At 33.6% G+C, this 15,897-nt stretch overlaps 1 protein-coding gene across 4 annotated transcripts in view; it reads left to right on the forward strand.

Annotated features, from left to right (window-relative positions):
• The window catches only part of PTBP2 (polypyrimidine tract binding protein 2), a gene marked incomplete at its 3' end in the record, with an annotated part of 73,248 nt that overhangs the window by 38,616 nt on the left and 18,735 nt on the right, over positions 1 to 15,897 (forward strand). For all 4 annotated transcript variants that reach the window (XM_084243258.1, XM_084243259.1, XM_084243256.1 and 1 more), the window contains exons 4-7: positions 447 to 590; positions 8,270 to 8,434; positions 8,521 to 8,631; positions 13,600 to 13,795. In XM_084243258.1, the coding sequence (XP_084099384.1) occupies positions 447 to 590; positions 8,270 to 8,434; positions 8,521 to 8,631; positions 13,600 to 13,795 (616 nt within the window). The remainder of the gene's footprint in view (positions 1 to 446; positions 591 to 8,269; positions 8,435 to 8,520; positions 8,632 to 13,599; positions 13,796 to 15,897) is intronic.

Consider the following 15,897-nt stretch of genomic DNA (forward strand, 5'->3'; position numbering starts at 1 on the left):
ACTTAGAAGAATGTATGACATTAAAATTTTTTTCTTTATTCACTATTACTCTGATGTTTGATTTTTAAAAAATTTTCCTTTGTCTCATATTGCTTTAAAAATGATTTTGACATCTCTAGGTTAATAGTAGATTTGATGTTAGAAAATGTTCATACTTTGTTTTCTCTAGCTTTTGTTAGGGAAAAGGAATTTGTGGTGGATGGAAATTTCATCAGTGGTGAAACGAGAAACATCTCATACTCAAAAAACTATTTTGAGATTTTATCTTTGTCTATCTAAATGTCCATAAAGGATTTCTAATTCTATTAGAGCATTTAAATACAACTTTAAATGTTATATTCTAGATATTGGTTTTTCTAATTAGTTGAATGTATTCTACAGATATCGAAGTCTTTGAATTTAATTCATAGTATTAAAAGTAAAATTTTTGCTATTTAAATTTTCAGGCTTTTTTGGAACTAGCAACAGAGGAGGCAGCTATTACTATGGTTAATTATTATTCTGCTGTGACACCTCATCTTCGTAACCAACCGATTTATATCCAGTACTCCAATCACAAAGAACTAAAAACAGATAATACTTTAAACCAAGTGAGTATGTGTAGGTACATAAATATAATGGCCTAGAGCATATTATGGCATTCACAATGTATGAACAGAAAATAAAACTTTTAATTGTGTAGGAGAGATTTCTGTGGGCATTTTCTTCTTATATTAAAGATGATTTTTTTTTATGTTCCTAAATTTTATGTTAATTTACTGAAAGTATGTACATTCTATTATTTTCATATTCTAACTTAGTACCAGATAAATTATTTAAATAGTATTTGTTTAACTGCTTTTAAGGTTCTGGTGAAAATGTTCTGTTTCTTGTTGTAAGGTTGAAAATTTTGTATAGAAATTGCTTGTGAGATAGAACTTGTTAGCATAAACTTATACAACTCTATGCTTAGACTTGAACGTATGACGTTCAGAGCCGTTGGTTGGTTTGACTTTTTATGGGTCTTAATTTCTTCTTATGGAAAAATTCCTATTGAAGATGTGGTAATGATTTTCCTGAGGAGGGGAATGTAAGAATGGAGAATATATGAATGTATTTAAAATTGTTATATAGAAGACATTATTTAATAAAATTTTTAAATAGTTTTAAAAATGATTTTAGACCTCAATATATAGTAATGTCTAAAATCTTTAGCTCTGAAAATTTCAATAGTTTTTTTATCTAATTATATCTTCATGTTTCAGTAAAATATAAATTATAATCTGGCTCTTATCTGAAAATTTAATGGAAAATAATTCCTCAGACTTTATTTAACCTTTAAGAAAATGTAACAAGATCATTTTGATAGTTGATGAAAAATAAACTTGCAAAACTTTTCTAAAAAAGAAGGCTAAAATTTCAACTTTTAATTTGGTAATTTTATTCTTTTTGTACCTTTGAAAGTCATATAAGGGGCCTCCCCGGTGGCGCAGTGGTTGAACGCTGGGTTGCGAAGCTGCCCACAGCCTCTGCAGCGCCAGTTCAATCCCCGGCTGCTCCACCGGAGGAGGGTCCCATATGGCATGCAGACCTCTCCTGCCGCCCGCTGCTCCCCTTAGCAGTGTACTTCGGTCCTTCTGCCTGCTCTGCTCCCCGCACTGTCTCTTTTGAATTCTCTTACCCTCCCGCGCTTCTGACTATACCCAGTGCTTGAATAAATAAATAAATAAACAAACAAACAAATAAATAAATAAATAAATAGATAAATAAATCTATCTTTTAAAAAAAAAACAAAAAAAGTCATAAAAGAATTTATGAGGAAATAAACCAAAATAAAGTACCCCTTTATCCTTTTTGACTTAGAATTTAAAATTGCATTTAATATCTTATTTTACATGTTAGTATTTTCAGTATAGTAATTCATGAATGCATCCTCAATTTGAAAGATTCAAATAAAATGAACATATGAAGAAAAAATGTGAGTGGGGGAAGGTGCATTTGTCCTTTCCAGTTAACCAATGAAAAGCCTCACCAAGTAGCAAGGACATTTGAGTAACAAACTTTATGATGGTCATGGAATAAGATGCTTAGTCCATTGCAAGTTTTTCCAGGCAGAGAATGATCAGTGCAAAGTTTCTTGAAACCCTAGTTAATCTTGAGTCATCCTTTTGATACTATAGTTGGTATGTTATAAGACCTGACTGTTTTTTAAGGATACTAATTAATGGTATATTTAAAATATTTCATTATACTCCATTATTTTCCGTGCTCTTACATTATGTTTTCTTTCACCCTTCTTTGTTGTCTGTTCCTAATTCAGAATAACGTTTAGGTTTTATTGATCTTGTGTGCTTTCCTCTAGGGTAAAGAGGAAAGAGTTGTACACTAAGCTGGTATTCCAACCCACCTAGCTCTCCAAATAACAAAGAGGTCTTTACTCTGGGCCAACAAAACTGCCTTTTGGATTTCTGGTTCCCTTAAGGAGCATTTTATTCTAGTTTTTAGTTTTGGTGATGGGGGAGGGGAAGAAGAGACATACAACTGTGGGAATTTAGCCAGATACTCCATTAACCCTTTTATTTTCACCCTTTCCCTCCTGTGAACCCTCTGATTTCCAATATCGTTCATGTGACTGTTACCAGTACACTTCCTGTTTACTTTGTGTTAGCATTGTTTTCTGTTTACTTGGTTCTGTTCATTTCTGTTTCCAAGAATCTGATGAAACTATTTTCATCTAATGATGATCATCTCTCTATGTGGTGTTTACATTTATCCTATTTTACACAAATTTATAGCATTTTAATAGGTTTCATGGTAGGAGAGGGGCAAAAGAATATGTGTGTGAATGATGACTACTTCCTCAACACAGTCAACAAATGCTATCAATTCACTCTCCTTGATGTCAACCTATTTTATCTATCTTTTTTTAGACACTTCACCTCTTAATGGTATTGCTGTAATAGCTCTCTTACTGGTCTACTTTTTTGTGTTTGCTTTTCCTAGTACAGTAAAGTTTGTATCTTTTCAAAATGTATAAATCTGACTAAATTACTCCCTTCAGCAGATCCTTTCCATGCTTAAGATAAAGACTCTTTATTGCCACTGTTGCTCGCCTCTGTTTTATGGCTAGTCCCTCCCTATTTGCCTGTGTTTGTATCCCAAAGGTAATTGTAGATTACCTTAACATAGTATGCTCTTTCATTTTCTGTCTTTTGAGGCCACTGTGCCATCACTTTTGCCTGGAATATCATGGTCTGTCTGCCTGTCTTGTACCATTGTTCTACCCCACACTCCACATGGCGAATTGCTAAATTCATGTCTTTGCTGTTTCCTCTAAAATGTCCAACCTCTGATCTGCCAAGGAGATGTTAAGTTTGGATTAAAAATGTTTAATGCAGGGGGCCTCCTTAGTGGCATAGCGGTTATGTCTCAGCACTATCACTGCTATGGCTGTGTTCTATCCCAGCCAGGCAGCTAACCCACATACGGTACAGCAGACATCTCCTTTCTCGCTCACTGCTCCTCTTAGCACTGTATGTATTTTGGAAAAATCTACCTGTCTCCTCTCCACTTTGTCTCTGGTGAGCCCTCATCTCCTTTACCTCTGGCCTACACCCGAGTTCTACACACAAAAAAATAAATATAAAAGGGGCCTCCCTGGTGGTGCAGGGACTAGAGACTCTGTTCTATCAAGCTGTTGCTAACCACTGCAGCACCAGTTCCATCTGCCTTTTCTAGAGGTCTGGCGAAGCAGACCTCTCCTGTCTCTCCTGCTACTCTCCTCAGCAGTGGGTTTCAGTAGGCTTACTCTACTCCCTACTCTGTCTCTGATGAATCCTGTCTCCCACCCCTACGCTCGTACCTCTGGCCTAGATCTTAGTTCTTGTCCATGTAAATAAATTGTAAAATAAAAATCAGGCCTCCCTGGTGGCGCAAGGGGCTAAGTCTCAGCACTATGAAGCTATCTGTAGCCACTGCAGCAGGAGTTCAATCCCTGGCCAGGGAGATGACCCACATGGCACAACAGAACTCTCCTGTCTCGCCTGCTGCTCTGCTCAGCAATGTATCTCAGTAGATCTGCCTGTTCTCCTCACTCTATCTCTGGTGAATCCTGTCACCCCCCCCCCCACACACACCTCTGGCCTGCACCCCAGCTCTTGTATGTATAAATAAATATTTAAAAAAAATAAAAACCCTTAATGCAAATTAAAATCATTTAAATGAAATACTACCATATATTACCAGATTGACTAGATTTATTGCATGTATTTTTTTTTAAGAGATTTTATTTATACATACAAGAGCTGGGGTACAGGTCAGATGTGCAGGAGGGTGAAAGGATTTACCAGAGACAGAGTGGGGAACAGAACAGGCAGACTGACGAAATACACTGCTGAGGGGAGCAGTGGGCGAGCAGGAGAGGTCTGCCGCGCCATGTGGGACCCTCGCCAGCCGGCCGGGATCAAACCTGCGCTGCAGAGGCTGCGGACAGCTTCACAGTGCTGCGCTCAACCACCTGCGCCACCAAGGGAGGCCCTTATTGCATATATTTTTAATGTTTCTTAAATACGCTAATAATTTTTAAAAACTCCGTGATTTTAAGTGATCAGCTACATTGTGTTGACATTTTTTCTGATTCTTGCCAGAATTTAAGATACTTATAGTTTTAGTGTACCCACTTAAAAAGACATAGTATCAAGTGTTAGTAACAATGTGGAGAAGCTTGAACACTATGTATGAGTGATAGTTAGGTAAATTGGTAGCATCATTATTAAAAACTGGAAATATATCTACTAAAGGTGAGCATATACATATTCTTTGATTTAGTAAATTTACTTAACCGAAGAAACCCACATATGCATCAAAAGATATGTATATAATAGTCCAAAGCTAGAAACAGTCCAAATGTTCAGCAATATTGTGATGTATTTATTTGTTGGACTACTGTCTAACAAAAAGAGTGAACAAGCTACTGGTTTCTGCAAAACACACATGTTAAATCATAAATATAATGTATGTAATATATAGTATATAAATACTATATAATATTATTTAAGTGCATTTATGTTATTTGGAGAAAACGTGAGTGTGGCTTTTCTGATAATCTATTTTTTATCTGGATAATTATTATATATCCAATTTGGGATATTTTATCCATTTATGATGTGTCCTTTTCTGTGTATATGGAACAGTGCAGTAAGAAGTTTAAAATCTGGATTGGCATGCCAACTCTGCTTTGTGAATTTAAAAAAATGTATGAAATTGTTTTTATTTTTTTTTAATTGAGATGAGGTTGGCTTATATTGTTGTTTCTTTTGGAAGGATATTTCCCCTTTCTGGTGCTGTTCGTAGCATTGCAACCACCAAAGCACAGTCTACCACCACAGTCTATTATGCTCCCTCTCTTCTCCACCTTGTGCTGTCTATCCTCCTACCCCTTTCTCACCCCCAATGTGTCAGTTCTGTTTTCAGTTTTGCTTTCTAGGGCTAGTTTTTGATTTTACTGTATCTGACCCTTTGTTTATTCTTATTTCACCTAAAAGTGCACCATCTGGTATTTGTCTTTTTCTTCTGGCTTATTTTGCTTGGTACAATCCCTTCTAGCTCCAAATGGCATGAATTTATCTTTTTTGATTGCTAAGTATTTTTCTATTGTATATATATGCATTATTTTCTTGATCCATTTATCTGTTTTTGGACACTTTGGTGGTTTCCATAGTTTGGCTCTTCTAAGTAGTGAACATGGAAGTGCAAGTTTTCTTTTGAAATAGTGTATTTTGTGTTCTTTGGGTAGATACCGAGGAATGGAATTGCCAGGTCATATGGGAGATCCATTTTTAATGTTTTGCGACACCTCTACTATCTGTAGGGGCTGGAGCAGTTTACATTACTACCAGGAGTGTAAAAGACTACCTTTTTCTCCACATCCTCACCTATACTTGCTGATAACTCTCTGGTTAACTCTTTTGCCCATTTTTTTATTAGATTTTCTTTCTGTTGAGTTGTGTAAGTTCTAACCAGCCCCTTGTCAGATGTATGTTGTGTGAATATTTTTTTCCCATTCGGTTGGTTGTCTTTTTTTCTTAGTTTCTTGTGCTTCACAGCTGTTTGATGTGATCCCAGTTGCTTAATTTCTCTTTTGTTTTCTTTGCTGTTGAAGTTTTATCTGTGAAGATATCATTGAAGCTTAACTGTGAAGTGTTTTCCTCTGAATTATATGGTTTCAGATCCTACATCTAGCACTTTTTTCCCATTTTGAGCTGATTTTTGATCTAGCTTAGTCTTTTGCATTTGGCTGCCCAGTTTTCCTGGCACTATTTATTGAACAGGATTTCCTTGTTCCCAATGTATGTTCTTGCCTCCTTTGTCATATATTAATGGTCTGTATAGGTGTGGGTTTATTTTTGGGGTCCTGATTCTATTCCATTGGTCTGTGTGTCAGTTTTGTTCAGTACCGAGCTGTTTTAATTATGATAGCTTTATATTATAGTTTGAAGACTGAAAATGTAATGCTGCCATATTTCTTCTTTTTTGTCAGAACTGCTTTGGCTATTTAGGGTATTTTGTGGTTGCATATGAATTTCAATAAATTTTTTTGGCATTTTCCTATGTTCAGGTATCTCTGTACTTGTTATTAGAGATAAATATATATGTAGGACATGTTCGTGAGAGTAATATTGCAGTGAGCTACTTAAAATATTTAAATATGTATTGGTTCAAATCTATCCAAACATTTAAATAATAAATGTTGCTCTAGAAATCTTTTTATCTTGCTTGATTTTATTTTCTTATCATTTTCCCACAGTTGTGTAAATGTGTCTGTTGCATTAAAGTATCATGTTTTAAATACTGGATTTGAATTAATGATTCACTGCAGCCAAAAAAAAATTACAAGTCCTGTTATTATCATTTAAATGATGAGGTTTGACTAGATGAGTATGTGGTATCTTTGAGTCAGGTTATAGGATCCCCTGGTTGTGTAAATTTTTCAGTGAAATGAGTATTCTACTCTCCTCCCATCTTTATTGAAGTATAATTGATATAATTGTGTCAATTTAAGGTATACAATGTGTTGATTGGTCATACACATATATTGCACAGTGATTACCACCATAGCATTGGTTAGTAACTCAAAAAAATCTTTTTTCATCAATTAGTTTCATCTTTGGTCAGGGGCTATATTGATCTTCTCTGTAAAATTCCAATGTTAGTATATGCACTATCAAAACAAGCACTGGTAATTCTTGTTTAGTAGTATCCTAATTCTTTTGTATTCTCCTTTTTCACCTATCATCCATCTTTTACTCTGTTTATATTCCTATTCATCTGTCAGTACAGCTTTTTCAAATAATAGAGCAATGGAGAGTTATCTGTTGTTATATTTAGCAACTTTTTTTTTTTACTTTGTGGTTTTTCTGATTCCTTTTAAGATAGAAATTATTTCCTTATCAGTGAATCTGTCATAGTAATAATAGAAAAGGCACAAGAGTAATAAAGGCATTCTTTTTGGCACATTTAACTGACAGATACTGTATTTCTTTAATTCTATGTGTACTTATTTCCAAATCTTAAAATCTCAATTAAGATTCCTCTTAAAATTATAGTGTGGTTTAATTAGCATTTTATTAGCAAGACATAAAATAAGTGTACTTTATAATTGATGGTTCATTAGGTACTGTATAATATGTATGTAAAGTATCCTTCATATTTAATTTGTATTCCTGAAAATACTCAGTACTCCTGCAAATTTTGTGGCTTTGTGCTATAGTATGTTTTAAAATTTTGATGTCAGTAGACAACACTAGTATGAAAAAGACTTATTTGTAGCCTGAGTATTACCATATTTTAATTATATTAGAAATAATCTTTATGGGAGGTCTTCTGATATTATAAAAATTGCCTTGTTGAAGTTTACCATGAGCCTTTTTAATTCAGTGAGTAATGTTAGACTGAAACTCAATCTCCAAAAGTTTCCATTTAAAACATTTTCTAATTACGTGAATCTACCAAAACTACATTTTGGTTTTTTTATTACATTGCCTATTTTTGCTTGTTCAACATTACTATTAAACCCTAGATGATTGTTTTAAAGTAAATGCTGCTAGAATACTTGAATTATAAACAGTCAATAACTGGCTAATGGCAGGTGCTCACAGTATTAAATTATGTGAGTGCTAAATTTTGTTTGATCTCTATGTGTTCTAGAAAATAAATGAATAGTGTAACATATAGTAGTGTATAAGTGAAAATACTGGGTGTGTTTCTAACGTACTTATCTTTCAATTTTCAGCGTGCTCAAGCAGTTCTTCAAGCTGTGACAGCTGTCCAAACAGCAAATACTCCTCTGAGTGGTACCACAGTTAGTGAGAGTGCAGTGACTCCAGCCCAGAGTCCAGTGCTTAGAATAATAATTGACAACATGTACTACCCTGTAACACTTGATGTTCTTCACCAAGTAAGGCTGATTTGATTTTCATGTTTACCTATAAACTGGAGAAATAATAATACAGTAGATAATATTTTGATTTTAATATTTTACAGATATTTTCTAAGTTTGGTGCTGTATTGAAGATAATCACATTTACAAAAAATAACCAGTTTCAAGCTCTCCTTCAGTATGGTGATCCAGTAAATGCTCAACAAGCAAAACTAGTAAGTGTAGAGTTTTTGTTTTTTTTTTTTGTGGGAGCTAGTGATATTTGTCAGCAGTGGTAACCACTGCTGTAGATATATGGTTGATGGTATGTGTACTGACATAACTTTGCAATACTACATAGCATTATAGATAGCTCAAATTGGTGGCACTTAGGTATTATCAGAAAAAATTAATATTTGTCTTAAAAGAGAAATATTTAAAGTCATCATCTGTAGTTACAGCCTGTATATATTTGCACTTTTGATTAATTTAGGGTCTAAACATTTTGTGCTCTTGAGTAAATATAGAGGGATTGTATTGTGCATGCACACCTGTTTAACATTCTCAGTTTATTTAAGACTATCCAATTTTCTGTCAAGATTGTTTTTAAGGACAGTCTTTCTGAGTAGGTACCTATGTCTACTTCTTAGTCACATCATTTACCTGCTTTTGCTGCTGATAATAGGTTGTGTATTAGAAGTAGTATTTCCTATATCACAGCTACTCCCAACTACAGGCCAGATATTTGCTTCTTGAATGCCTAATTTTCTGTTTGTGTATCTTATTTAAATCTGCCATTGGTTCTCTTTAACTTCTTGTGCCACATTACCTCACTTTTGTTACTATTTCATTATTAATCCATTAAGTGTATTAAACCATTAAATCATTTCTTTTTACTCCCTTTGTCTTCATTTTCTCCATTTAACTCTTCTCTCAGATCAAGATAGTTTGTATGGAACCAAGACTTACAAAAAATAGGACTCCTAGACTATCCTGCTCTAAAAAAGTCATAATCTTTGGAGTTGGGACCCTAGTACTCTTGTTACTTTCTTTGTTTGAAAACTCTGGTAACCACTGCTGTGTAAAGTTAGCTTGAGTGATGAGCAAGGTAAACTCTTTCCAAGTACTAGTTATAATTTTTGTCAGTTACTTTCAGTTAGTTCAAATTTTCCCTTCTACCATTTTGCTTTATAACAGTAGTAATTGCAGTTGATCTAAGCCAAAAGGCTGAGAAGCAATGAGAATAGTAACTTACTGAAAAACAGATTAACAATAGGAATTTGTTAATAAAAGTTGGAGGGAAAAACACTATAAAAAACACTATAATCTCTTGAATTTATCATAAGTTTGCTATATGTTGGTCTAGTCTCAAAAATCGATCAAGTCAGTAACAAGAGAATGTTTATACTGAAGGTTGACATTTAAGGTGATAATCACAAGTCATATTAACAAACATTGTTAAATAAAAAGTAAATGTTTTAAATGTTCCTCACATTTATTAATGAAAAAACCCTAATGCCTTTTTCAGAAAGACTTACTGATAAGTAGTGTATTGGCAAACAAAGATACGACATAGTCTCCTTTTTACCTGTGCTTTTAAAAATTCATTGTTTTATAGAATCCTGAAATTTTAACCCATATAAGTACAAAACAGCCCTCTGGTTTTTTACTAGAAACAGCTTTTTAGGAGCATTATCAGTTTTTCTTAATGAATATGTACAGTTGTCACTGGATAGCGACACTGTCTTTTAGAAGTTCTGTAATATAGTCATTTTATTTTAGCATACCCATGGATTATTTCTCATTGATTTCTTCTAGAAAATTTATATATCATTAGCTACTAATAGTAAAAGTAAACATGAGGTGAAATATGGGCAGCAGCAAGATCATATTAGTCATTCCTTATTGCCTAATACACATTGCTTTATGCAGATATTTTGAGAGATCCAGTAAAATGATCCTTTCCTGTTTTCTTGGGCAAAAAAGGGGCTCATTATCTGCTTTCTTTCTTTTTTTTTGGAAAGCATTTACAGTCTGTATTTCCACATTCATTTGGTTGGAGGATGTATAATGAAACTAATGATTTCAGTCTGTTTTAGGAAAATCCTGCATGGTTTACTTGTCTTGGGATGGTTTCATATTGGCAGATAATTGGCCTGACATTTTTTATTTCTGTAATAAACATCTTAATTTTGATAATTTTTTGGGAGTAGCTAGAGTTAGATAATGAATTTGGATCTTAAGATATCCTTGAGCATCTTCTAAATCTGTGCCCCCCCCCCCAACAGTCTCTTCAGAAATGTAGGTATTACTAGGTAAATAGTAAATACCATTAAAAGATAGATAGTGCAAAATTTTATAGTGACTTCTGTTTCCAGTTCACATGCAGTGTTCTGTTGTGCTTTTTATATCAGTCTATGCCAGATATCTTTCCTGAGTTTTATCATGTTTTAGCCGTAAATTTTACATTTACTATGAAAATTTTTTTCTGATTGTTTTTGCTTATTCTCTAAACTTCTCCTGTGAGAAGACACATGCCAGTGTCTGCAAATTAACTTGAATTTTTACTATCATAAATCTTTGTTCCAGCAAGATCACTGCAAACCTGATTACTGAATATAAGGCTGATCTATGTGCTACTTTTTTCTGAAAATTTGAAAATTACAAGCTGGAAGTGAGCTTGTATGCATATATATTTTAATTTGATTTTTTTCCCTTATATCAGCCAACAGTCAAAGATGGCTGGCTGGGTTCCTCTTATACACATCCTTAGTTTTTGTTCCTCTCTTTTGTTGCTAACAGGAGGTTTTAATTTACATGTTGGCTAATTTCTCTAGTTCTTACAGTTTAGATTGTGGGTCTACCACCTACATACCTACATAAAAATTTTTTTTTGAAGATTTATTTATTTATGTATACAAGAGCTGGGCCAGAGGTGTGGGGGTGAGAGGATTCATCAGAGACAGAGTGGGGAACAGAAGAGGCAGATGAAGTACACTGCTGAGGGGAGCAGCGGGCCAGTCAGGAGAGGTCAGCTGTGCCATGTGGGTTGCTCCCTGACTGGCTGCAGACAGCTTAAGTTGTATCTTAAACCCTTGCCAGCAGGGAGGGTTTTCTGCTTGGCAGTTAAGGAACTTAATGTTGCTTGCTAAGAATTTAGTCCCAAAGAAACTTTATTGTGACGTTAGTAACTTTGTTTCAGTAGTTTATTTTTTTACATTAATCTGGATTTTGTAACTCAAAGTTAGGTCTTTTCTTACAAGATAGTAGATTTTTTCTTTGATAATTATTGAAATAGTCACGTCAGAGTGAATTTTGCAACTCATCTTTTGATATTCATATATTGGATAGAGACAGATTCTATTACTTGGTTCACATTTTACCCATTGGAAGGTGGCATACGTAAATGAATACCTATTTTAATACTTTGTTTACCTTAATATCAAAGAATTTAATTAATACTTTTAGTTTTCTGACTGATGGAGTGGATACTTGGTACCTAGCCTAACTCAGATTACTCAGATGTAATTCAGATCCTGATGTGTCTGTTGCTTTGAGTTTTCACCAGTACTCTATTGAAATGAGTAGGCTTGTGTTCAATTATTTTTTTTTTAAGAGTGTTTCTTTTTCTTGTAATAGGTGAGTAGTAGTGCATTGTGTATATATATATCACATCTTTTTTTTAAAGATTTACTTATACAAGAGCTGGGGTATAGGCCAGAGGCGCGGGAGGATGAGAGGATTCACCAGAGACAGAGGGGGGAGCAGAACAGGCAGACAACTGAAATACACTGCTGAGGGGAACAGTGGGCGCGACAGGAGAGGTCTGCTGCACCATGTAGGAATCTCCCTGGCTGGCTGGGAATCGAACCGGTGCTGCAAAGGCTACGGACAGCTTCACAGCGCTGTGCTCAACCCACTGCACCACTGGGGAGGCCCTGTGTTCATTTATTTTCAAGATAGTTTTTAACTTGATGAATACATTCACTATAAGTCTTAATTTGATATATTAAGGGAAGGGCTTTCTTTTTTCCATAGAGTGGGAATATTTGAACGAATTACCAGCCTTGTATACATTAAGCAGCTATAGTTTCTCTAAAACAGATACTTCTGTTTTTAAGTTTCAGTTACTTTTCTTAGTTAATCTTATGATGATTAAAATAGGTAATATAAAAATTCTCTTTCAGACATCAAGTAAGTGAAAAAAAGCTGTTGTCCTATTAAAATACACTTTTAACACTTTAAACACATCTTATGGATTTTGATGTACATAAACATCAGGTTTGATCTGTTTATATATGCTTATCAGAAGAACTATTGTTTTATTTTCACTGTGGTATATGGAGCTAAACATACTCTCCATTTTCAAACTGCTGCTTTATACAGTGTTTGTTTATCTAATGAAAAATTAATATATGCCCCTGTTCTCTAATTTGTTTCAGTCACCTGGAGCAGAAAAAGAACATAGTGATAATAATAAACAGCATAGTCCTTTCACATATATGATCTTATAACCCTGTGAGGAAGCATAGCATCATTAACTCAGTTTTCCAGATTAAGAAAAATTCTGAGATTCAAAGAGGTTAAGAAACTTGCTCAAGATGACTTAATTGAGTGTAGACTTTTGTGTCTAGAGCTGGCTTTCTTCTATTTCAGATCTTTCCTGAGATGATGCTGGATTTGCTAATTCAGCAAATTACATCATTCAGGAAGATACTAGTTAAGGTTAAGGAAGATACTAGTTTTTGCCACATTTCATCAATATAATTACTATTATACATCAATGATATGTTTCTGACTTGAGGGACTTCATACAATGTGACATCAAATGGAAATTACCTTATAAAATTATTCAAGTCTTACAAAAACTGCCATTTATAAAATTTACATAAAAAATTACGCAATCTGTTAAGGTACTACTTTGGCAGGATTGACTGTGACCCTTGTTAAAAATAAACTATTTGCAGGTTTTTTTTAATTAAAAGTATTAGTACATATGTTTAACTTTATATTTCAGATTTAAGTAACACTTCCCACTTAAAGTATTTATGGAAAATACTACATCTAAAACTGAAATAGTGAAAAACAGTGTATGAAATTTGTTGTCTTTTGATGGCTGTTATGCATTAGGTTTTACTATAAAGACATGCTTTTTGCTAATTTTGATTCCTAACACTACTGATATGCTTTATTCACTTTAACAGGCCCTAGATGGTCAAAATATCTATAATGCTTGCTGTACCCTAAGGATTGATTTTTCCAAACTTGTGAATTTGAATGTGAAGTACAACAATGATAAAAGTAGGGATTATACTCGACCTGATCTTCCATCTGGAGATGGACAACCTGCATTGGATCCAGCTATAGCTGCAGCATTTGCCAAGGAGACATCCCTCTTAGGTATGATTTTTATTGTCTATACCACTTTCCTTCCATTTTGCCAGGTGGGAAAGTGCCTGTTAAAATCCAGTAAGTACAATCAGTTCCCTGTATTGGAATTTAAGAAACTATATAAAGTTTTATTTTTTTAGGTGAGAAGTTATATGAATGCTATTAAGAGGGAAATCTTAGTGTTTGTCATAATGTAGTTAAAATGATATCAACTATATTGCTTTCTCTACCTCATTTTCTCTCCCACACCACTCTACCAAAACAAAAGAACAGCTTTAATGAAATAATCCTGAGTGTTTAATAAAAGACGTACATTTAACTTAATGTCACCACTATCCAGGTCTAATTCTACCTGTGTGGGCTCTTGTGCCTGTTCTTTAAGGCTAATCTGATTGTTTTAATTTTGTATACATAGAAACAGTGAAATAAACGATACAACATGTAATGGTAGTAAGCATCTGGATTTTTTTTTTTTTAAAGCATATTACAGTCTCCTTTAAAAATCAATTTAGATTAGAATTATTTGTAAAATTTAATTTGGTATTTGCGTGAATTTTTGTCTTAATAATTTATATTTCACCTTGTTCTATAATGGATTTGCCCCACCTAACAAAAATACAATGCAAAAATTTGGAACTAATAGTTGGACTCAAGAGGAAGAAAAAGTAAGGGGAGATGTTACTTGTAAGTAAAATAAGTGTGATATACACGGTGAAATTTTGCAGTTTGCTTTTACTTTATGTGTTTGGGAAATTTATGAGTTCTGGTATTTCTGAGATTATCTACAGATTATTGTTTTATACATATGTAGTATAAAACTGGTTAGTCACAAATGAGCTCTTACAGTTTATGTAATGTTGATCAATAACAGTAGCATTATATTGAAGTAATTCTTGGAAGTATTTACTGTGAATATGTAACTGTTGTACTTTCCATAATGTAAGTGATGTATCTATGAACAGGGACACAAGGACACTGTAATGCATGAGTTGATGTTTGAAATTAATACGGGTGACTTCAGATAAAATTGACCCTTTATTCTAATTTTCTAGCACATCAAGCACAAATGATAGCTGTTTATCATGAATGTAATAGATATTTTAACATTCTTTCTGTATAGAATTTCTATCACTCAACCTAGTTTAAGCATTTGTTTGTTCATTTTGGCTTGCAGATTGATAATATCAATTACTACATTTTCAAAGGTGAAGTCCTGAGTGAGACAATGAGTGATGCCTTACTTTTGCTTGCAGTTATTAATGTAGGTTCTTAAATTCTTTTTTGATGGTAATTATCTTACAAAAGAGGAAAATAATCAACCATATTGAATAGTTTCTAAGTCCTAGGCATTCTGCTAGGCACTTGACAGATATATTTTTCGTCTTTTTTAAAACAGCTAAATGAAGTAGGCAGTGATACCAGTGTTTTACTTATAGTTCCTGAGCTTAAGATTAATATGCAGCTTATTAAAGAAACAGTTAAAGGGTAAAATAACAAGTATCTCCAGCTAGCATCTAACATAGGACCACTTCTTTGGACCCTTCAAAATACTGTGTGTTTACTTATGTTTGTTGATTCTGGCCTGAGTCCTGGTTAGTTGTCATCGGGATTTTTTTGGGAAGTCATTACTTTTTTCTTTGTAATCATGGCCATAGTGAAACTTTTTTAGAAAGTTTTTCTGAGTAAAGATGATGAATCTTTGGCATATTTTCTGTCTTTCTCTGTGCTTTTATGCATTCTTTAGGTACAATTTGCACTAAAAGCATGTGAGTAAAATTGCTTGGTTCTTAATATATTTGTCTTCTTCCAGCTCTGCACCGAATTTTTGAAGTTTAAATGGTTTTGTTTCTGCTTCATAAGAAAAAGGAAAATGTTTTGTTTTGAAAATATAATTTCATCTTCTTTTACTAAATAACTATCATTTACCTGTTTTAATGGCTTTGCATAATTTGCATTATGACTGGGCTTTTTATTTTTTGTATCTTCAAATAGCTTTTGAAAGTGAGTTATAATTTTTAAATACCTAATAACAGACTTAGTTACTAGCAGTAACCATGGTCATACTTTTTATAAGGTATTTTCTCTTTTTTCCCTTTATAAATATATATTTT

The sequence above is a fragment of the Talpa europaea genome, assembly GCF_964194135.1.
Source record: "Talpa europaea genome assembly, chromosome: 9".
Lineage (NCBI taxonomy): Eukaryota > Metazoa > Chordata > Mammalia > Eulipotyphla > Talpidae > Talpa > Talpa europaea.